Source organism: Cercospora beticola, chromosome 2 (genome assembly GCF_033473495.1).
Source record: "Cercospora beticola chromosome 2, complete sequence".
In the NCBI taxonomy this organism is placed as follows: domain Eukaryota; kingdom Fungi; phylum Ascomycota; class Dothideomycetes; order Mycosphaerellales; family Mycosphaerellaceae; genus Cercospora; species Cercospora beticola.
The window spans coordinates 4,063,689-4,081,087 of NC_088936.1; the positions used below are offsets into that span (position 1 = coordinate 4,063,689).

The 17,399-nt window shown below is 52.1% G+C and overlaps 7 protein-coding genes across 7 annotated transcripts; 1 reads left to right on the plus strand and 6 right to left on the minus strand.

Moving 5' to 3' along the window:
- Window positions 1-172: 172 nt before the first annotated feature.
- On the minus strand, window positions 173-5,751 carry RHO25_003528 (uncharacterized protein; the record flags this gene model as incomplete). The annotated part of the gene is made up of 3 exons (XM_023599028.2): window positions 173-1,640; window positions 1,694-2,376; window positions 2,434-5,751. 3 exons carry the CDS (start codon window positions 5,749-5,751, stop codon window positions 173-175), a joined length of 5,469 nt encoding a protein of 1,822 aa, XP_023456321.1.
- Window positions 5,752-5,991: 240 nt separating this feature from the next.
- On the minus strand, window positions 5,992-7,842 carry RHO25_003529 (uncharacterized protein; the record flags this gene model as incomplete). The annotated part of the gene is made up of 1 exon (XM_065602411.1): window positions 5,992-7,842. The coding sequence occupies one exon, from the start codon at window positions 7,840-7,842 to the stop codon at window positions 5,992-5,994; it is 1,851 nt and encodes a 616-aa protein (XP_065458483.1).
- A 643-nt stretch (window positions 7,843-8,485) lies between these two features.
- Window positions 8,486-9,900, minus strand: RHO25_003530 (uncharacterized protein; the record flags this gene model as incomplete). The annotated part of the gene is made up of 9 exons (XM_023599029.1): window positions 8,486-8,578; window positions 8,635-8,783; window positions 8,833-8,926; window positions 8,987-9,014; window positions 9,073-9,208; window positions 9,262-9,374; window positions 9,427-9,640; window positions 9,694-9,765; window positions 9,837-9,900. 9 exons carry the CDS (start codon window positions 9,898-9,900, stop codon window positions 8,486-8,488), a joined length of 963 nt encoding a protein of 320 aa, XP_023456318.1.
- A 612-nt stretch (window positions 9,901-10,512) lies between these two features.
- Window positions 10,513-12,478, minus strand: RHO25_003531 (uncharacterized protein; the record flags this gene model as incomplete). Its single annotated transcript, XM_023599030.2, has 6 exons — window positions 10,513-10,536; window positions 10,588-11,208; window positions 11,275-11,677; window positions 11,730-11,758; window positions 11,808-12,176; window positions 12,227-12,478. 6 exons carry the CDS (start codon window positions 12,476-12,478, stop codon window positions 10,513-10,515), a joined length of 1,698 nt encoding a protein of 565 aa, XP_023456319.2.
- Window positions 12,479-13,065: 587 nt separating this feature from the next.
- Window positions 13,066-14,219, plus strand: RHO25_003532 (uncharacterized protein; the record flags this gene model as incomplete). Its single annotated transcript, XM_023599031.1, has 3 exons — window positions 13,066-13,252; window positions 13,318-14,042; window positions 14,097-14,219. 3 exons carry the CDS (start codon window positions 13,066-13,068, stop codon window positions 14,217-14,219), a joined length of 1,035 nt encoding a protein of 344 aa, XP_023456316.1.
- Window positions 14,220-14,568: 349 nt separating this feature from the next.
- RHO25_003533 (uncharacterized protein) lies at window positions 14,569-15,210 on the minus strand (the record flags this gene model as incomplete). Its single annotated transcript, XM_023599032.2, has 1 exon — window positions 14,569-15,210. One exon carries the CDS (start codon window positions 15,208-15,210, stop codon window positions 14,569-14,571), a length of 642 nt encoding a protein of 213 aa, XP_023456317.1.
- Window positions 15,211-15,531: 321 nt separating this feature from the next.
- RHO25_003534 (uncharacterized protein) lies at window positions 15,532-17,139 on the minus strand (the record flags this gene model as incomplete). Its single annotated transcript, XM_023599033.2, has 6 exons — window positions 15,532-16,116; window positions 16,173-16,538; window positions 16,595-16,656; window positions 16,725-16,876; window positions 16,948-17,044; window positions 17,097-17,139. The coding sequence occupies 6 exons, from the start codon at window positions 17,137-17,139 to the stop codon at window positions 15,532-15,534; spliced, it is 1,305 nt and encodes a 434-aa protein (XP_023456314.1).
- Between the last annotated feature and the right edge of the window lie 260 nt (window positions 17,140-17,399).

The window sequence follows — 17,399 nt, forward strand, 5'->3', positions numbered from 1 at the left end:
TGCAGGCGTATTCATGGCGACGCGGACAGCAGAGGCAGTAAGAGATGAATATGCTCGAGGAGTACAGTGATGAAATGCATTGTCTACAACGCCAAACACCAATTACACTATCAAGAGGCCAAACTGCAGCCCACGACCAGACGCCAGCCCAAACGATTTCTACACTCATCGCTTACCCATTCAAAGCCTTCTCCATACCCTCTGCAGCTGCTTTGCCGAGCGACTCCAAGGTTCCCATACCCAAGAGTTGGAGCACTGAGATATCGAAGCCAAACGTTTGCTTCCACCAGTTTCGCAATTCGATACCAACCAGACTGTCCAGACCAAGCTGGTCCACTGGCAATGAGATGTCGATCTCGTCCTCTTCTTGCAACAGCAACGCCATGAGTTGACGACCGATCTCCATGGCCAGATAGCCAGCAGTGTCGGGTGCCTTGAGAAGCTCTGGCTCCGCTTTCGCTCTGGCGATGAACGCCTTCAGGTTGTTTCCGTCATCGCTCTTCTCGTCACCGGCCCCAATATTGTGCCATACAGCCATGCGGAGATCTGTCTTCCACCACGATCGGGACTCTGGATGAGATCTCGCTAGTATAAAAGTCGCTATAGCTGTCACGAAACGCGACTCATTTACTTGATGCCTGAGGCATCCATTCACTTCTTGGCGCTCGTTCCTTATTAGCGCAGAGGAATAGCCAGTCGCGAACGTGTTGTTGAAGGCGTAGCCACTTCCTCCCGCGCTGGTATTGGCCGCTTTGCTGGCTGGTGGCAGCTGGATTGCTGCAGTGACAGCGTCAAGGATTTCTGCTTCGGTACACCCAGAGTAGCCGTTAGTCAACAGCCTCTTGAGCAGAGCATCGTCGCGCGCGGCAAACCCCATGTCTGCCACTGCACCAATGTCTATCGAAGATGCAGCAAGGCCGAGGTCGTTGCGATATTGGACGAAAGCGTCCAAGAAAGTATTAGCGCCGGAGTAGTTGGCCTGTCCGGGTTGTCCATTCAGACCAGACATCGAGGACAAGAAGAGGAAGAAGTCGAGATCAAAGCCTGCCTCGATCACCGCCTCGTGGAGATACCATGCACCCTTGACCTTGGGGTCCGAAGCTCGGTGCCACTGTTCCAAGGACATGTTCTTGAAGCCCTCGTCGGCGACAAGCATAGGGGAGTGCACCACACCTTTCAAGTTCGTAGATTCTCTCACGGCACGAACGATGTCCTCTTGTTTGATCATATTGCCTGCCACGAGTTTGACCTCGCAGCCGCCCATGCTTTCGAGCTCGTGGATGACGGCCTTTTCTTCTTCCCTGGAACCAGGATTTCTGGACAGCGAAACAATGCGTCGAGCTCCATGCTCTACCAGGTGACGAGCGATGACGCTGCCAATGCCACCAAGTCCTCCAGCAAGTAAGTAGGAAGCTGAAGAATCCAGCTTGAGAACTCTCTCGTCTGCGGCACGGACTGGGGCAGATTCGACCTGGAGGTTGCCCTTTGGATCACGGATCCTAAGCACGCTCTGTCCAACATGCTTCTCATCTTGGACCGCTTTGACGGCTTTCTGCACATCAGACATGCCGAATGCGTTGCATGGCATCAGTGGTGCGATGCGCTCTTTTTCAAGCAATTGAGCAACTGTTTGCAGGAGCCTGGTTGCCTGTTAGTAAAATCACGCTCGGTGTAAGACAGAGTGTTCGCCTACCTGTTCACTTCCTCCGGCTTTGTGGCGATCATCGCATCAAGGAACACTCCGGTGAAGCTTCGTCCGCCGAGGAACGAGCTCATGTCCAATTGAGCAGAGGCAAGAATGTCCTGGCTGCCAAGCTCCACCATCTTGCCAAATTCAGCAACACATTTCCAGGAATAATGCAGCAGAGCACCCGTCAATGAATTCAAGACGAGATCGACGCCCTTGTCGTTCGTCTCGCGCATGACATCCTGCACAAAGCTAGAGTCTTCGCTGTTGAAGATACGCTCGCGAGGGATGCGGACTGCTGTGGCGAGGTGATCGGCGTTGGTTGTTGTCGCATAGACTTCTGCACCCATAGCGATGGCCAGGAACGCAGCCGCTTGCGCAACCTCATGTGAAGCATTGTGAATGAGCACGCTTTGTCCAGGCTTCAGTCCATCTAGCGCTGCGGCTGCTGTACAGTATGCTGTGGGTAGACCAGCTGCCTGCTCCCAAGTCATATGGCTTGGCAGCTTCTCGCAGAGTGTGCTCGATGTGACCACGTACGATCCGATGGTGCCAGCACCGAGGCACATGACGCGATCTCCAACTGCGAAGTCCTTGACGGCTGAGCCGACCCGGGAAATAATACCACTTGCATCAGTGCCCAGTCCTCCGGCTGGATATGGAGCGTGGCCCATGATCTGTGCAACGTCCTAGCAGAAATGTCGATGTTAGCAGAGCTCACTTGTCAACGGATCAGATTTACTTACCGCAGAGCTCACGCCCGCTGCCATCACCTTTATCTCAACGGCATTGCTGCTGTCGAGCTCCTCCCGGATGCCGGTATCCCAGTGCAGCGATCCGAGTCGACCAGGAGAGTCGATGGTCCAAGACATGCGTGCATCTGCTTCGCCATCAGGGATTGGCTCGTCGACGAGCTCGAATGGATACACTCTAGGCACGTAAATGCCACCGTCTGTGATGGCGTATTCCAGGTCTGGTCGGAGGTCGTTGCTCTCTGGTCTTGCTTGGAACCTGGCGAAAGCCTGCACAACCTTGTCCATTGAGGCACCAAGATCGTCGACTTCGCACATTGCGAACGAAAGCAACTCCTCATTGCGGATGGAGCGAGAGGCACCAATGATTTGCGCGAATCTCGGGTTGGTACAGTTGATCTGACTGAGCTTAGTCACCCAGAAGAGTCCAGAGTCTCCAAGGCCAGCAAGCATTGCCTGGAATGCCTTGAAATGCTCCTCCGATGGGCTTTCCAGGAATGGCTCTTCCTCTTCCAGCAACGCAATGATGTCCTGCGATGCTGGGAGTGCAGTACCAAGGTTGCTCCTGTCGACCTTCCAACCATGCTTAGCAAGTAGCCCAGCCAATGCGTCGCCACGCTCTGTCGAGGCATATTCAAGGATGGTGACTGCCTTGCCTGACTCAGTTCGAACGTTTGGTTGCGCCACATACAGCGCACTGAGCTGGTTTGGCTCATCACCATCGAGGGTCGTGAAGTCCAGCTTGAGGTCCGCTTTCTCGAGCTCGGACTGCCATCGATCTGGCGTAGCGTAAGGCTCTTGCTCTCGCTCGTCAGACTGGCCGTTCCACCAGTCCTCGAAGAGGCCACAAGCAACGTTGACCCACTTCGAATCGGAGGTGATCTCCGAGATCACCAATCTACCACTTGGAGCAAGAAGCTTCTTGCAGTTAGCAAGACCTTGCTGGAGGCTCTTGCCGCCATGCAGAGTATTCGTTGCAATGATCAGATCGTACTGATCATCAGCGAAACCTTGGCCCTCGAGCTCCTGCTCAATATCAAGGACGCGGTACTCCATGTTTGGCTTGTCAGCGAAGCGCTTCTTGAGATCGCCGAACGAGGAAGACGAGTGGCTGGTCACTGTGTACTTGGAGTACATAGGCTTGGCGATCAGCAGTTGTAGAAGCGCAAGAAGTGCTGCAGTGGAATCGCCGCTGATGGCTCCAACCTCCAAAACCCGCAAGTTTGGCTGAGCATGGGCAATGCTTTGAACGAGCTTGCTTGTGTCGATGGTGCTTCCCTGTTGGAACATGCTCATCAGGGTATCATCAGCGCCCAAAAGCTCGTACCCGGTCACTTTGCTGGTCAACAAGTTGTCAATGTTCGATGCGACCTTGTACAAAGCAGCGGCGCATCCGGCAACTGGAGTACCCTCCAGCTTCTTGTACGCTTCTTCGATGCGAGGCAGCGCATCAGAATCCGCACCAGAATCTTTGAGCATAGGCGAGTCTTTGCCGATGATTTCGAATTGTGGACCGATCCATGCTGTGTAAGCACTCACTGTCGGATCCTCTGACTTCTGTTCCAGTCCTTGGACATGTCGCTGGATGTATTCGATGCAAAGTTTGCCCATGCTGTCGAGAGCCGGAGTGTAAACATTGCGGTCGACCTGACGTTCGACAAGGTCTTCAAGATTCTGGAAGTCAATGTGCTGGCGCCACTCGACACGAGCGGTCACGGGCAGCTGATGCTCGCTCTTCTTCTGGTTGGTGCTCACAGGTGTGAAGTGCGCCTTCGGCAAATCCATAACCGCCTTTCCATCTGCGATTACTTGGAAGGCACCTTGGATCTCTCCAGAGCCGGGCATCACGTCTGTGTCTGCGACGACCTTCACGTCAGCGGCATCAGTGTCCGCTCTGACGATGGTGACATCCTCCAGAAGCGTCGGCATCGCACTCAGGTTGCCTGAGTTGACTTTGCCTTGCACAGATGCAATGAGGCCGAACTGAAGAGCGGCATCAATGACCGTTGGGTGCAAGTGGTAGTCATCGTCACCGCCTCCTTCATGATCACCAAGAGTGGCAGTGGCCTTGCGAGCAACAGTATCTGTCTCGATGCTCTCCAGAAGCTGGAACTCGGGGCCGTACTCCATGCCCGCGCCTGCAAGACTGTCATACATCTTGGTCTTCGAGATCTTGCGCGGCAGAGATTCTGCCTCAAGCTGCACGGAAGCCGCCTCTACCTCCTTGGCAGTGACCTGCCCGTTGCAGTGCTTGACCCAATTCGTGCCATTGTGTGAGGCGATGGTGAACTCCCACCACTCGCTATCCTCTGCGTCGCTGAGACGATGACGATGGAGCGATGTGACAACTTCGATCTCAGCATCTTCGGTAAGCACAAGAGCCTGGTTGAGGACGACGTGCTTGAGGCTATAGGCATCATTCTTGCCGCTCAGCTGCCTCGCTGCCTCTCCTGCCATTGCAGCATAGCCTGCAGCAGGGAGAATGACAGTGCCGTCGATCATGTGATCGCGCAGCCACGGGGCCTCCGCAATGCTTACCAAGTTACGGAAACTTGGGTTGAAATCGGTCGTCTCAAGAAATCTGCGTCCGAGCAGCTCGTGTTTTGGATACGCTGGCCAGCGCCACTCCTTCGACATTCTCGATTCGTACCAGTACTCTTGCTCATGATTCCATGGATAGCGAGGAAGGCCTGACATTGCTTTCTCTCCGGGGAACATGGTCTTGAAGTCAACGGGAATGTTGTTCTCGAAGAGCGAACCAATGGCGGCGAGGTACTTCTCGACGCAGTTCTCGTTGCGAACCATGGCGGAGAGATATGGTGGAGAAGCACCTTCTTGGGCAAAAATCTGCCTAGCAGGTCCTGCAAGAGCGCCATGTGGTCCGACCTCCAGGAAGACTGGATTATCGATGTGCTTCAAGAGCCCAGCAACTGCGCGGCTGAACAGCACGGGGCTCGCCAAATTTCGCACCCAGTACGAAGCATCCAGTGGGCTTTGCTCGGGCTCTCCGCTCCCTGTGACGCTGGAGAAGAACGGAAGCTCAGGAGCTTTGCCACCGACGTGGTCAGCAATCTTGTCGAGATACTTATCTCCAATCTCGGCCATGTGGTACGAATGATAAGCTTTCTCGACCTTGAGAAGACGGGCCGTGATATCTGGGTTGTCCTCCTTGATGCGATTGATAGTCTCTTGAACAGCATCTGCATCGCCGGAGATCGTGACACTTTTTGGGGAGTTCTCGCAGGCGACGATGCAATGTGGTGGACTCAAGTACTGCTCGACCTCTGCCCAGCCCAGTCCGACCGCGGCCATGGCACCCTTGCGGTCTTGCAGAGTCGCCGCTCGTCCACGTTGGTAGGCGCCGATAATGGCCTCCTGGGCTGTGAGAGCTCCAGCAGCATAGGCAGCCCCGAGCTCGCCGCTGCTATGTCCCACAACAGCTGCTGGCTTCACACCAACCGATCGGAGCAAATCGACCAGAGCAATCTGTACGGCAGTGCACAATGGCTGTGAGAATTCTGCCTTCTGCACATTCGAAGTACGGCCAGTCCGCTAGAGCTCCTTTTCGAGTGTCCACTTCGGAGGCTCAGGCAGAGCTTGGAGATACTCGTCAAGAGCTCTGATCGTCTTCTGGTATGGAAGGTCGTCGCGCTGCATCAGATCGTGGCCCATGCGAGGCCATTGTGCGCCCTGTCCAGTGAAGCACATGACAAGCTCTGGAGCTTTAGCTGAGGTCTTCTTGCCAACCGATGCTGGACTTTCTATCTGGCCGACGACCTTGAACGCACGATATGGAAGATGCTCTCTGCGGTTTGCCAATGTGTATGCCATGTCGTCGACTCTATCGAGCAGCTCTGGCTGTTTCACAAGAAGGTCTTCATAGTCGCTGATCACTGTCTTCAAAGACGCCGAGGAACCGACGGAGAACAAAAGCAGCTGCATTTCCGATGGAGCTTGCTCACGTTGAGGCTCGTTCGTGATGCCGAAGCTTCGGGCGGAGTCGACAATGACATGAGCATTGGAGCCACCAAGACCAAAGGAGTTGACGCTCACTCGCTCTGCTCGGTCTTCTGGAAATGGAGTTGGCTCCACGGGAACCGTCAACTTTCGCTCTTTGAATGGAATCTTCGGGTTTGGCGTGGTAAACTTGATGTTAGGTGGTATAGTCTTGTGCTCGAGCGACTTTACCGCCTTGATTAAGGACATCAGGCCGGAAGCACCTTCAGTATGCCCGATATTGGGCTTGATGCTGGTGATGTGGATGCCATCGTCTCCGAAGACATTTGCCACAGCACCGGTCTCCAGAGGGTCACCGACAGCTGTACCAGTGCCATGACATTCGAAGAAAGCGGTGTCCTTGGGATTCAGCCCGGCGAGCTCGTATGCTTTGCGAATCAACGCCTCGTGCATTGCCGGATTTGGATTCGTAATGCCTTGTGTCTTGCCATCTGAGTTTGACAATGCTGAGCGAATGACTGCTCGAACTGGGTTGCCATCCCGGATGGCTGCCTCCAAGGGCTTAACATAGAGTGCTACAATGGCTTCACCACGAGCATATCCATTGGCATCAGCTGAGAAGGTTTTGCACGAACCATCTGGACCAAGGATGCCCTTCTCACTCATGGACTGCGTGGTTCCGGGCGCCATGATGATTGTGCTGCCCGCCACTATTGCACCCTCGCTGGCTCCTCTCTGCATGGCTGCGCAGGCTTCATTCAAGCCGACGAGCGACGAGGAACAAGCTGTTCGAATTGTGAGACTGGGGCCTGTCAGTCCAAATTCGTAAGAGATCCTGTTTCCGAGCATCCAGTCATTGTAACCGTCGATTCTGTTTGCTCCGTGCGATAGAGGATTCCGGTTCATTAATTCACCCCAGTCCTCGCCCATATTTCCGAGATAGCAGCCTATCCGGGCTCCTTTGTAGTTGACTTCTCCTGCATCGTCAAAAGCTTCGCGGACGACCTCGAGCATCAATCTCTGCTGCGGGTCTGCGAACTCCAGTTCTGTGCGGCTCAAGGTAAAGCGCGATGTATCCAGGGCGCCCAGGCTCACGTCCTCTCCGAGGAAGTAGCCGTATTCTGATGCAATGGCGCCAGCCTTCTTTTCAGGCGAGTAATATGCGTCGACATTATATCTTGATTTGGGGACTTTGGTTCTTCCATCGCCCTTGTTGATCAGGAAGTCCCAGAACTCTTCGGGTGAAGCGGCACCTCCTGGTGCACGCAAGGCCATGCCGCAGATGGCAACTGGGATCGATGGTTCGACACCTTTAACATGTTGTTTTTGTTGAGAACTGCTGTTATGGGATGTGGCAGTATCTTCTGCTGCACCACTACCACCGCCATTAGCAACAATATCATCGCTAGGCGGGTTCGGGCCGCTATCAATCTGCAAGCCGAGCATCTTGAAAGAATTGTGTGGGGATAATGGAGAAAAAAGAGGATAAGCGATGGTGGGACAAGGAGTTGTGTCTACCACCTGATGCAGTATGCTTCCTCCACGAACAAGGCCTACTCGAGTTTCTTAAACAGGCAGCGTTGTCTATCGCTGAGATCATAGCACATGACAACGTGGCTGGCAAGTGCCCGATGCATGGCGACACGCGAGAAATCGTTCGCGATTGAAGCGTGCTGATCCCGATCTCTCGATGAACCGAAGGCTTTCTCCCGCGTCAACTCGCTGCACACGAAAACCAGCATTCTCGCGCTCGTCGATCATCGTATATCGATCAAAGCTGTCCGACAAGATCAGCAGTCGGTACGTTGAGAAGCATAGACAAGGAGCACCAAAGCCAAGAGGCCAAGAGGCCGCAAAACCTCCCGCCATATTGCTCGCTTTCGGACCAACTCTTACGCGTATGTGGCGTACGAAACGGACATCGTGATTGCTCCGCCGCGCCATCAATCACCTAAAACAGCAATTCAGAGTGTTTGGTGAGATCATCCCGACGGAGTAATTTGTCAGGACCACATGAAGGAGCTTGGAGAAATCGATCAAGCCGACAATCACAATCAATACGTTGCTATCTGCGGATTCTCTAAGGCAATCACATGTTACCTGGCATACTCTGTGTAATGCCACCATCGACCACGGTTATGGTACCCCACATATAGTCGTTCGTCGCCAACGTTAAGACAGCCTTCATCGTGGTCAGCTGATCGAAAGCTCGTGCAAATGCTCAGGGAAGCAACTTACGCTGGCGAGATCTTGTGCATTGCCCATGCGTCCTGGAGGCACTCTGGCTCCGATGGTCTCCATCTCTTTCTGGAATTCTCCATCTTCCTGTGGAGCGCTCATGTTTGCAGCGTCAGAGCCACCGGTTGTCATTTCGGTTGGAAACCAGCCTATGGCTGAGATCAGCTTCCCTTCATCGATTTCCGAAGGAGTACGCACCTGGGGCAATCTGATTGACGCGGACATTGATGGCTTTGTGACTAAGGTCATAGGCCATCTGACGAGTGACATGCACCGCCGCAGCTTTACTAACCTGTGGATTTCTGTCAGCAACGTACTTTGTGCGAATCGACATGACGAGTTGGTATCTTACGTTGTAGGCCAGCTGGCCTCCCTCTGACCTGTGAGTGGAATCTCCGTTAGCTTGCCAGCCATCAACACGGGATCATAAGATCTCACATTCTCAAAAGTCCGCTGTTGGAAGTATTGTTAATGACGCTTCCGCCACGTCTGATGGGACTATCAGCAGACTTTGCAAGCAGCGGCAAGAATGCTGCCGTCACAAAATAAAGAGATGTAGCATTGGTGAGAAATGCTGCGTAATATGGTAAGTCAAAATGTTTCGCACCATCAGCTGACTGAACATACCACGCTGCCAGTCATCTGGGTTCTCATCGAACATGGCTTTGCCAAATTGCTCTGGTCCTGCATCTGGCTCCACACTTGGCTTTGTGGTCCATACACCAGCATTATTGACCAGCCTATCCTGAGGTCAGCAATGCTCGTCGCCAAGGTGAATCATCATTCACATACACGTTCAAATAACCCTCATTCTTGGTGATGAGCTCCACCGCAGCTGAAATGCTCTTCTTGTCGGTGGTGTCCATCTGGAGAGGAACAATGCTTCCACCCTGCTCGCCGAGCTTCTCAGCGGATCCATGGACTTTTGCGGTGGTCTCGAGAACCTCCGTCCGGCGACCGGTGATGTAGACTTTGGCGCCATTGGTTGCAAAAGCCTGTGTCAACACTGCTTCCCGATTAGCTGTTCCATCTTCTACGAGGAAATTCAGAATCACGCACTCAATCCGATGCCCGTGCCACCTCCGGTTCTGGTTGCCATCAGCTTCGTCAACGATGATTTCGCTTTGATCACTGCGCAGTTGAAACACGCTTACACTGCTCACGTTAATGAGGATCAAGTATGGTAACTGAGTTTTACTGACCTAGCACAACCCAGCCTTTGACTGAAAGCAAAGCAGCTGCTGACAGAGGATGTTGGTTCACCATGTTGTCCAAATCGAGAAAGTTGATCAAACAAGAAGAGTTATCGAGACAGCACAGCACTCGCTGCTCTGGGACGAGTTTGCAGTAATATCATCGCTATCGTATGCCTACACGGCATCGATGATGTATTTCGTTCGCAGCTGTCCAGCCCGTTGACTTTGCGGTAACATGGCACAACATCGGACTCTCCTCTTTGGCATCTGCCAAGACACCGAAGCACACGCTGCATCTTCGCGGTGTTACGCGCAAGTCTACATTGAAGATCATTGCGACATCACCGAAGGAACCGCATCGCAAATCGACACTGCTGTCTAGCAGATGGGCAAGTTCTGCGAAAAGTGTCACCTGCTCATCGTATTCCATGCCTACAACACTGCACATCTTCGAGCTCGTGATCATGGTCAATCTCGAAACGCGGCAAAATAAGAATTTGGATTGTCAAGATTCATACACAAATTTCTTATCATTAAAGTCATCGCGTTGAGGCCAGGTCAAGCCATAACACGCTTCAGTCATTATGCTGGTTTCAGACTCCTCCAATCAACACTACACATTCTTAGAAAGGTCGAGTGTTGTCGAAACGTCTATACTTCCTGCCTTTGGTGCGAGTGGATTCTACTCCGCCGCAACTCGGCCAAACTGCAAGATGGTCAGCACTTCGAAATCAAGGACGTAGAAGGCGGTACGTACACCTAAAAATGGAGCCAACAGGACAAGTGGGCCGCACGCTACGACGGTCATCAGGTACAAGTTGCTCATAGCTTCGACAATCGCTCCCGTAACCTGATCTTGCAACGCGGTGTCGAAGCTTTGATAGACATCGCTGTACGAGCCTGCGAGGATCGAGTTGAGGTCGCCGGGGACATCCGGTGGCACGATGGATCTCAGCAAACTAATGCCTGTGTTCTGAAAGACACATCCAGCGAGGGCCGGGAACAATGTGATGCCAATGCATTGAGCAACGCTCAAGACACCGATCGCATTGAAGACATCATCTGGATCCGGGACCACAGCAGATACACAGCCGAAAGCAGTCAGGAGGAAGCAGCCGCCGCCCAATCCCAGAATAATCGTGTACCCGTAGATGTAAGATGTGGAGGTGAAGTAGTCCACGGTATACATCAGACCGCCTCCAATGGTGGCCAGGATAGATCCGGCAAGCAACCAGGGCATATAGTATCCAAGTTTTGACATCAGGAAACCGTTCATCATGGAGATGAATGCGATCATTATCACAAACGGAAGGAGTTTGGTCGCTGCCTCCACTGGGGACTCATCCCTGGCGAACTGGAAGAACAGCGGCACATAAAACTGTACAGGTCAGTCTCGACGATTCTTAAGATCTTCAACTTTGCGGCACATTTGTTGTGTACTTACGATGGCAATGTAGACCGCCGCAGGTGCCGAGAAGATGGAATACTGCAAGACCCCAAGCTTCCAGTTTCGAAGCATGTGGGATGGGTACATTCGATCTTCGACTTTGACAAAAGGATGATACTTGTGCGACAGCCACAGTGCAGGCGTCAAAGCTCCGAAGATGGCGTAAAGGATGATCATCGACGTCGAGCTCCAGGCATACAAGCTGCCTCCAAAGACGATGATCATGAAGCCTGCTGTGCACCATCCGGCGAACAAAGTGAGTGCGAGCCAGTCGATTTTGGCCCACTTTTGACGCGCTGTGAGAGTCTTCTCTGCTGTCATGGAAGGTAGTGTCCAGATAATGACTGGAACCACGATAATGATGAGGAAGAGATTCATATAGAATCCCCACCTCCACCCGCTGTACAGACGTCAGCTACGAGATTTGGCCGCTCTTGAACTTCAAGACTTACACTGGACTTTCTGCGAATCCACCGCCAATCTACACAATCTCCGTCAGCACAAGACAGACCCGAATGCGCAAAACGTACCAAAGGCCGCAAGACTGTACCGACGCCCCAGACTGGAGTGATGAGGGAGATGTAAAATGGTCTCTCCTTTTCAGTGGTGATGACGCTGAAGAAGGTCAAAGAACCAATGTATACTCCACATCCTCCAATTCCGGCAATTGCTCGACCGACAATCATAGCATTCATGGTCGGTGCTCCACCTGCGATGCCACTTCCAAGCTCAAAAATGAGGAAGTTCCACAAGTAGAGCCATTTGATATTGAAGAGCGAGTGAAGCTTGGATTGCACCAGCACCAGAACGACACCAGGAAGCGCATAGGCTGTTGCGAGCCACGGAAATTTTGCGAACTCGCCTAGGTCTCTGATGATATCTGGCTGGATGTCGGCAACCTGCAAGACGCGTCAGAATGTCTCTCTACGCCAATGTGCAATCATGGTACCAGAGTTGCGTCTGTCGCGAAACAGAATACACATGAAAGGATGGAGAAGATTGCGAGAATCCACCATATTCCATGAATATCCCTCTCGAATTTCCCGTCGCCAGCTTTACGCTCTTTTGTTGGAGAACCAGCTTCAGCCTCATCGATGCTTCGTGGACCTTCTTCAATGTCACTTCGGGTCGAAGGAGCATCAGTCTTCTCGTCCTTGTCGTCCTTCCCCTCCTGAGGATGTTGATCGTAAGTCTGAGACATTTTGGGGGCACAGCAATTACACAACAATCTCTGGGATCAAGCAAAAGAGTATCAGATGCGTCGAGCAATACTTGAGAACATCCTTGTGCTGTGATATTACTTCAACGTGAGCTGACTTTCTTCTCGAGTGCACAGTGACAACATAGCTTGCAGATCAAAGCTTCCTTTCCGCCAGACCAAGAGAGGTACTTCCTTCAGCGGCGGTCCGCTGCCTTTCAACATGGCTTAGCAATCGTCAACTCCTTCACATGTTTGAGAAAGAGTCTCTGATAATCGCTGGAGCTAAGAACAACTAGGCAAGGTCGCCAACGTTCCGTGGCTTGGCTCGGGAGGTTGGCATAACTTAATGTGCACCCTGAGCCACGGTCATCAGAGCTCGATGTTTCCGCATCTGCGATGAGCGTGATGCAGTAATTCATACGTTCTGACGAAGCAGTCGTTGACACGGGGCGTTGAAACTATGTCGGGCACAGAGTTGACCACGTCTCGTTCCCTGCAGGCTTTTCATAAAGCCGAAATATTGTGACAGGCCTTTCACTTCGTGGCTTTCCTGCCGCTTCAACGAAGGCAACAGAAACGAGCTAACCATGGCGATTCTTGAACCTGGCTCGAAGGCATCGAGCTCGTCTGGTGTCGACGGCCCTCAAAATACTTCGACAACAGTGACTGGCGAGAAGGCATCGACGGAAGAGCATGTGGGCAACCATACAAGAAGATATCGTGCTGTCTACAATGGCTTCTTCGGCTTCTTCCGCTCGTACAACTTTCCACTATGTATGATGTCCCTGTCACACGTCCTGGCCGCTTTACAGTGAAAATGCTGACATGAAGGTACACAGGGGTCATCTTTGGCGGAGGTATGCTCGGGTTCTCGCTCTCCCGCCTACAACACTACGATTACGATGGGACGTTCAAAAACGATTTCGCACTTGTTGTAGGGCAGTGGTACTACTTTCAAAGTGGCCGTGAGCGAATCGGAATGATCATCCATCTTGGAGCTATCCTGCCAGCTGGTATTCTGGTGGTCTTGCAATTCGTGCCCAAGATCCGAGAGAAGCTTCTGATCTTCCATCGCATCAATGGATATCTCGTCATCTTACTAGGCCTTCTGAGTTCTCTGGCAACACTAGCAGTGATACCACACAAGCAAGGAGGCGGTGCAAGGATTAGCACACAGACGGCTGAAGCGTTTCTGGTTATCATCACCACCGTCTCGGTTTTTCTGGCCTGGTGGAACATCCGGAGGAAGCGTGTCGATCAACACCGCGCCTGGATGCTCAGGACCTGGTTCTACATGGGAACGATCATCACAAGCCGCATCACGGAGTTCATAGCCTCTCCGATAATCATTCGAATTGGTGGGTGGTACGGAGTCTGGACCTGTAATGAGATCGATTTTCTCTACAGCCAATTGGGCATGCCTTTCCCGGGCTCAGAATACCCGACATGCGTTATGCCAGACGGAAGCATCATCCGTGACCTCTACGTGGCGGTCAAGGCAGTCCACTCGCTCGAACGTCCTGAGCAGTTTGGCACGAGCCACACACAACCCTTTGGAGCTATGGTGAGTCAACTTCGACGTTGGATACTGAAAGAGTGTCGACTAACTGTGTTCCAGCTCTGGCTTTCTATTGTTGTTCACATCATCGGAGTTGAATTTTATCTATCAATGACTTCGAAAGAGACCGAGAGATTGCGGCAGGTCAGCCACCGCAAGCGTGTCGAAGCAGGTCTGGAATGATCTAGCTGCTTACTCCAAGTTGTATAGCACGTGTCGAATCCACGTTAGAGCTTTAGACAAGACAAGTCATTCCGAATGGCAAGAATTATACTACACCTATGAACGTGGCTTGGTGCGCGGTATATTGAGACGCAGTCTTCTCATATTTCAGCATGTTTGCTGGCAGATGTGCTGTAATCCAGGAATTGGACGTGGCCCTCAACGGTAGCTCTTGGTCTTGACGGACTCCAGTGTCCACCGCGACACACTTAACGTGACTTTACATCCAGCTTCAAGCCCGCATGGCTGCGTGTGCCGTGAATCGTGGCCTTGTAGGTGCCAGCTTTATAGTGAGCCACCACAGGCATGCCTAATACACCTTCCGCAGATCAAAAGCCTGCACGATATCGTCTTTCAGACCAAAGAAGAAGTCGTCCTCGCTAAGTTGTTCCACTTCAGCACGAGAAGCCCACCATGCTTCCGTGGCCACAGACCCTTTCGGAACAGTGGGCGTAGTCTCTTCTCCTACAGTCCAAAACAAACTTGCTCGTAGCCATGTCGTATCTTTGAGACCACCAGGAGTCACTGCCGTGAGTAGAGCAGTCGCAGCTTTACTGTTTCTAAATTCGCTTGGATCCAAACCAACTTGAGTTCGAGCTGCAACTCTGGAAAATTCCGCAACAGAGATGTCATCTGCTTCCGGGATTTGCTTGTCGATTGAGGAGTTCAATATAACATCCAGGCCGTGGTCTCCTGGTTGTATAATGCGAAATACTGGTGTCCCTATTCGGCCACCCCAAGACTTGATTGTATCGACAAGGCGGATCAGGAGAATCTTCTTGTCGTGGAATATCACGCTGTTGACGACTAATACATCGATTCCGCTTTCGAGTTTTAGCTCTCTTGCTTGGTATGCCAGATATGCCTCAGCTCCGTCGCTGGTGTCGACCGTAAAACCATTCTCGTCGATAGCTTCCTCATTCGCGATCATGCTGTTACTTCGGTCTGCCATGATCAATATTGAAGGTGTAGAGTCGCTTGCGTAAAGTTGTCGTCTATCAGTAAAATGTGGCCTCCAGTCTGTGTCTCTTGGTCCAATATTGTAATTCTGGGCGGATGCTCTTCCATGAGCTGAGCTGGCAAGCTGGGCAGACAGCTCCCACGCGCGACGTCATCGACCATTTCGGTGAATGGAGCAAAGATCGGCACGGTTGATCTCAACCAACAAGTGGAGCATACCTTACTGTCGTTCAATCGGTGCAATAATCGTGAACGCAAAACGCAGAAGCGTACGAATATCTGGACAGTTCCCTGCGAGACCAATCTTGCCACTTCACTCACCCCGCATCAGTTTCAACGCTTTTTGCACATCCTCACTGACGTCGTGAAACCAGAGCCAATCGAACCAACCATTCTGCAGCTTCGGAAGAATTTTGTTCATGTCTGATCCTGCCTCTTCGTGTTGGAAGAAAATCATGCGGCCAACCTCAGCAGCTTGCTCCAGTTGCTTCTGTGCTCGAGGACGCCTTACAGAATCGTACGCACTCAGACCGGCACGAATCTGCGGCGTGTGGTCTCCGCCACGCTCAGATGACTGAGCAAGCTCTGCAAGCACATTCGAGAGCACTAAAGCATCCTCCAAGCCTTGAGAAGCGCCTGCTGCCTGGAATGGAAGACTTGCGTGAGCACTGTCGCCGATCAGAACCACTCGGTCGCGGAAATATGTTGAAGTATGTTGATGATGGAAAAGTCCCCATTTGATCGGGCTTGCTTTGCTCAAGAGTTGACGAACACGATCGTCAATCTCTGCATCCTCGAAATCTCTCATCATATCTTCGTGAGTAGTCTTCTCGGTGACGGTGTCTTTCGACTTCCACGAGCCTTCAGAGTCGGCAACGCAATGGAGGAAATTGAACTCCTGTTGGTGTTCAATTAGAATGCGGCTCATGGATTTGAGAATAGGAGGCGACTTACCTCACCGCCGCTGATTCGATATGTCACAACGCTGCGATTGTGTCCGAAGTAGAATTTTGCGACATCCGTGAGATCACCAAGTACCTCACGGGCTTCCGAGATCGGTATCACGGCTCGGTAGCAGTAAGAGCCAGCGTACACCGGTGCTACCTCATCGGGGTGCTGATCGTGTAGCACATGCTCTCTTAGTGCACTTTGGATGCCATCAGCAGCAGCAAGAATTGTGGCTAAAGCGGTGGTTCCGTCTGCAAATGTCATTAATACGCCGTCCGACTGCTCTTCGGCGTTGACTAGACGCTTGTTGAATTTTACGTTCTCGATCGGGATGAAGTTCGTCATCGTATCCAGTAGAGTCTTGCGGTGTGCCTGAAGCTATCAGCATGGTGTGATTTCTTTAGTAGTTTTCGGCGGAGTGTACTGACAGACTTGCGAACATAATCCGGGTGCCCCCATCCTGACTTGCCGTACCATGGCTTGTCACGACCTAGGACCTGAAGTAAGCAAATTTCTTAGCGAAGCGCTCCCGGGATGGAGAGAAGAATTGTGCCATACCAAGACCACTTTGAATGAGCATGCCCTCAAAGAAGATATGCTGCGCATCCGCACCCTTGTTCCCCACACAGACCTTTTCGTACAGTGGTCTGAAGCCTGGTTCAATAAGGTCCATGGTGCGCATGCCATTAGGTCCGAATCCGATGCCCGCGCTTGAGTACCATCAATCAGCAGGCATTTTCGTGATGGCATTCGACATCGGTGAGCGCAAACCGAGGCCTACCCTACAACGGAGTACTCCTTTGCTTCTTCGTATAACGTGAAGGAAATGCCCTTCTTGTGCAGAGCCATCGCTAGTGCCAGGCCGGCGATGCCTGCACCTGGAAAGCGTGTTAGTCTGATATCGAGTGATTCAGGAGTGAGCACACTTACCTACTATGGCAACATGGAAAGTCTTGTCTCCATTACGAGACATGGCGAATCGGCAAGAGTTGTGACCTCGATGAGTGATGCGTAAGCAGTGAAATTGCGGAAGCAAGTGAATAGCGCTACTATCTGCGCTTCTTTTCGTACAACCTCAGCAGAAAGTGGATCGAATCGTTTGATGCTAGAGTTGTCAAAGTGGTATGCCGTGAGGAAGGAAGTGTAGCTCCACCCGAATATTGCCGGAATCGACTAGCCCTGAATTGACGTCACAGCATAAGATTTGATTGCTGATTGTTGGATTTGAAACCA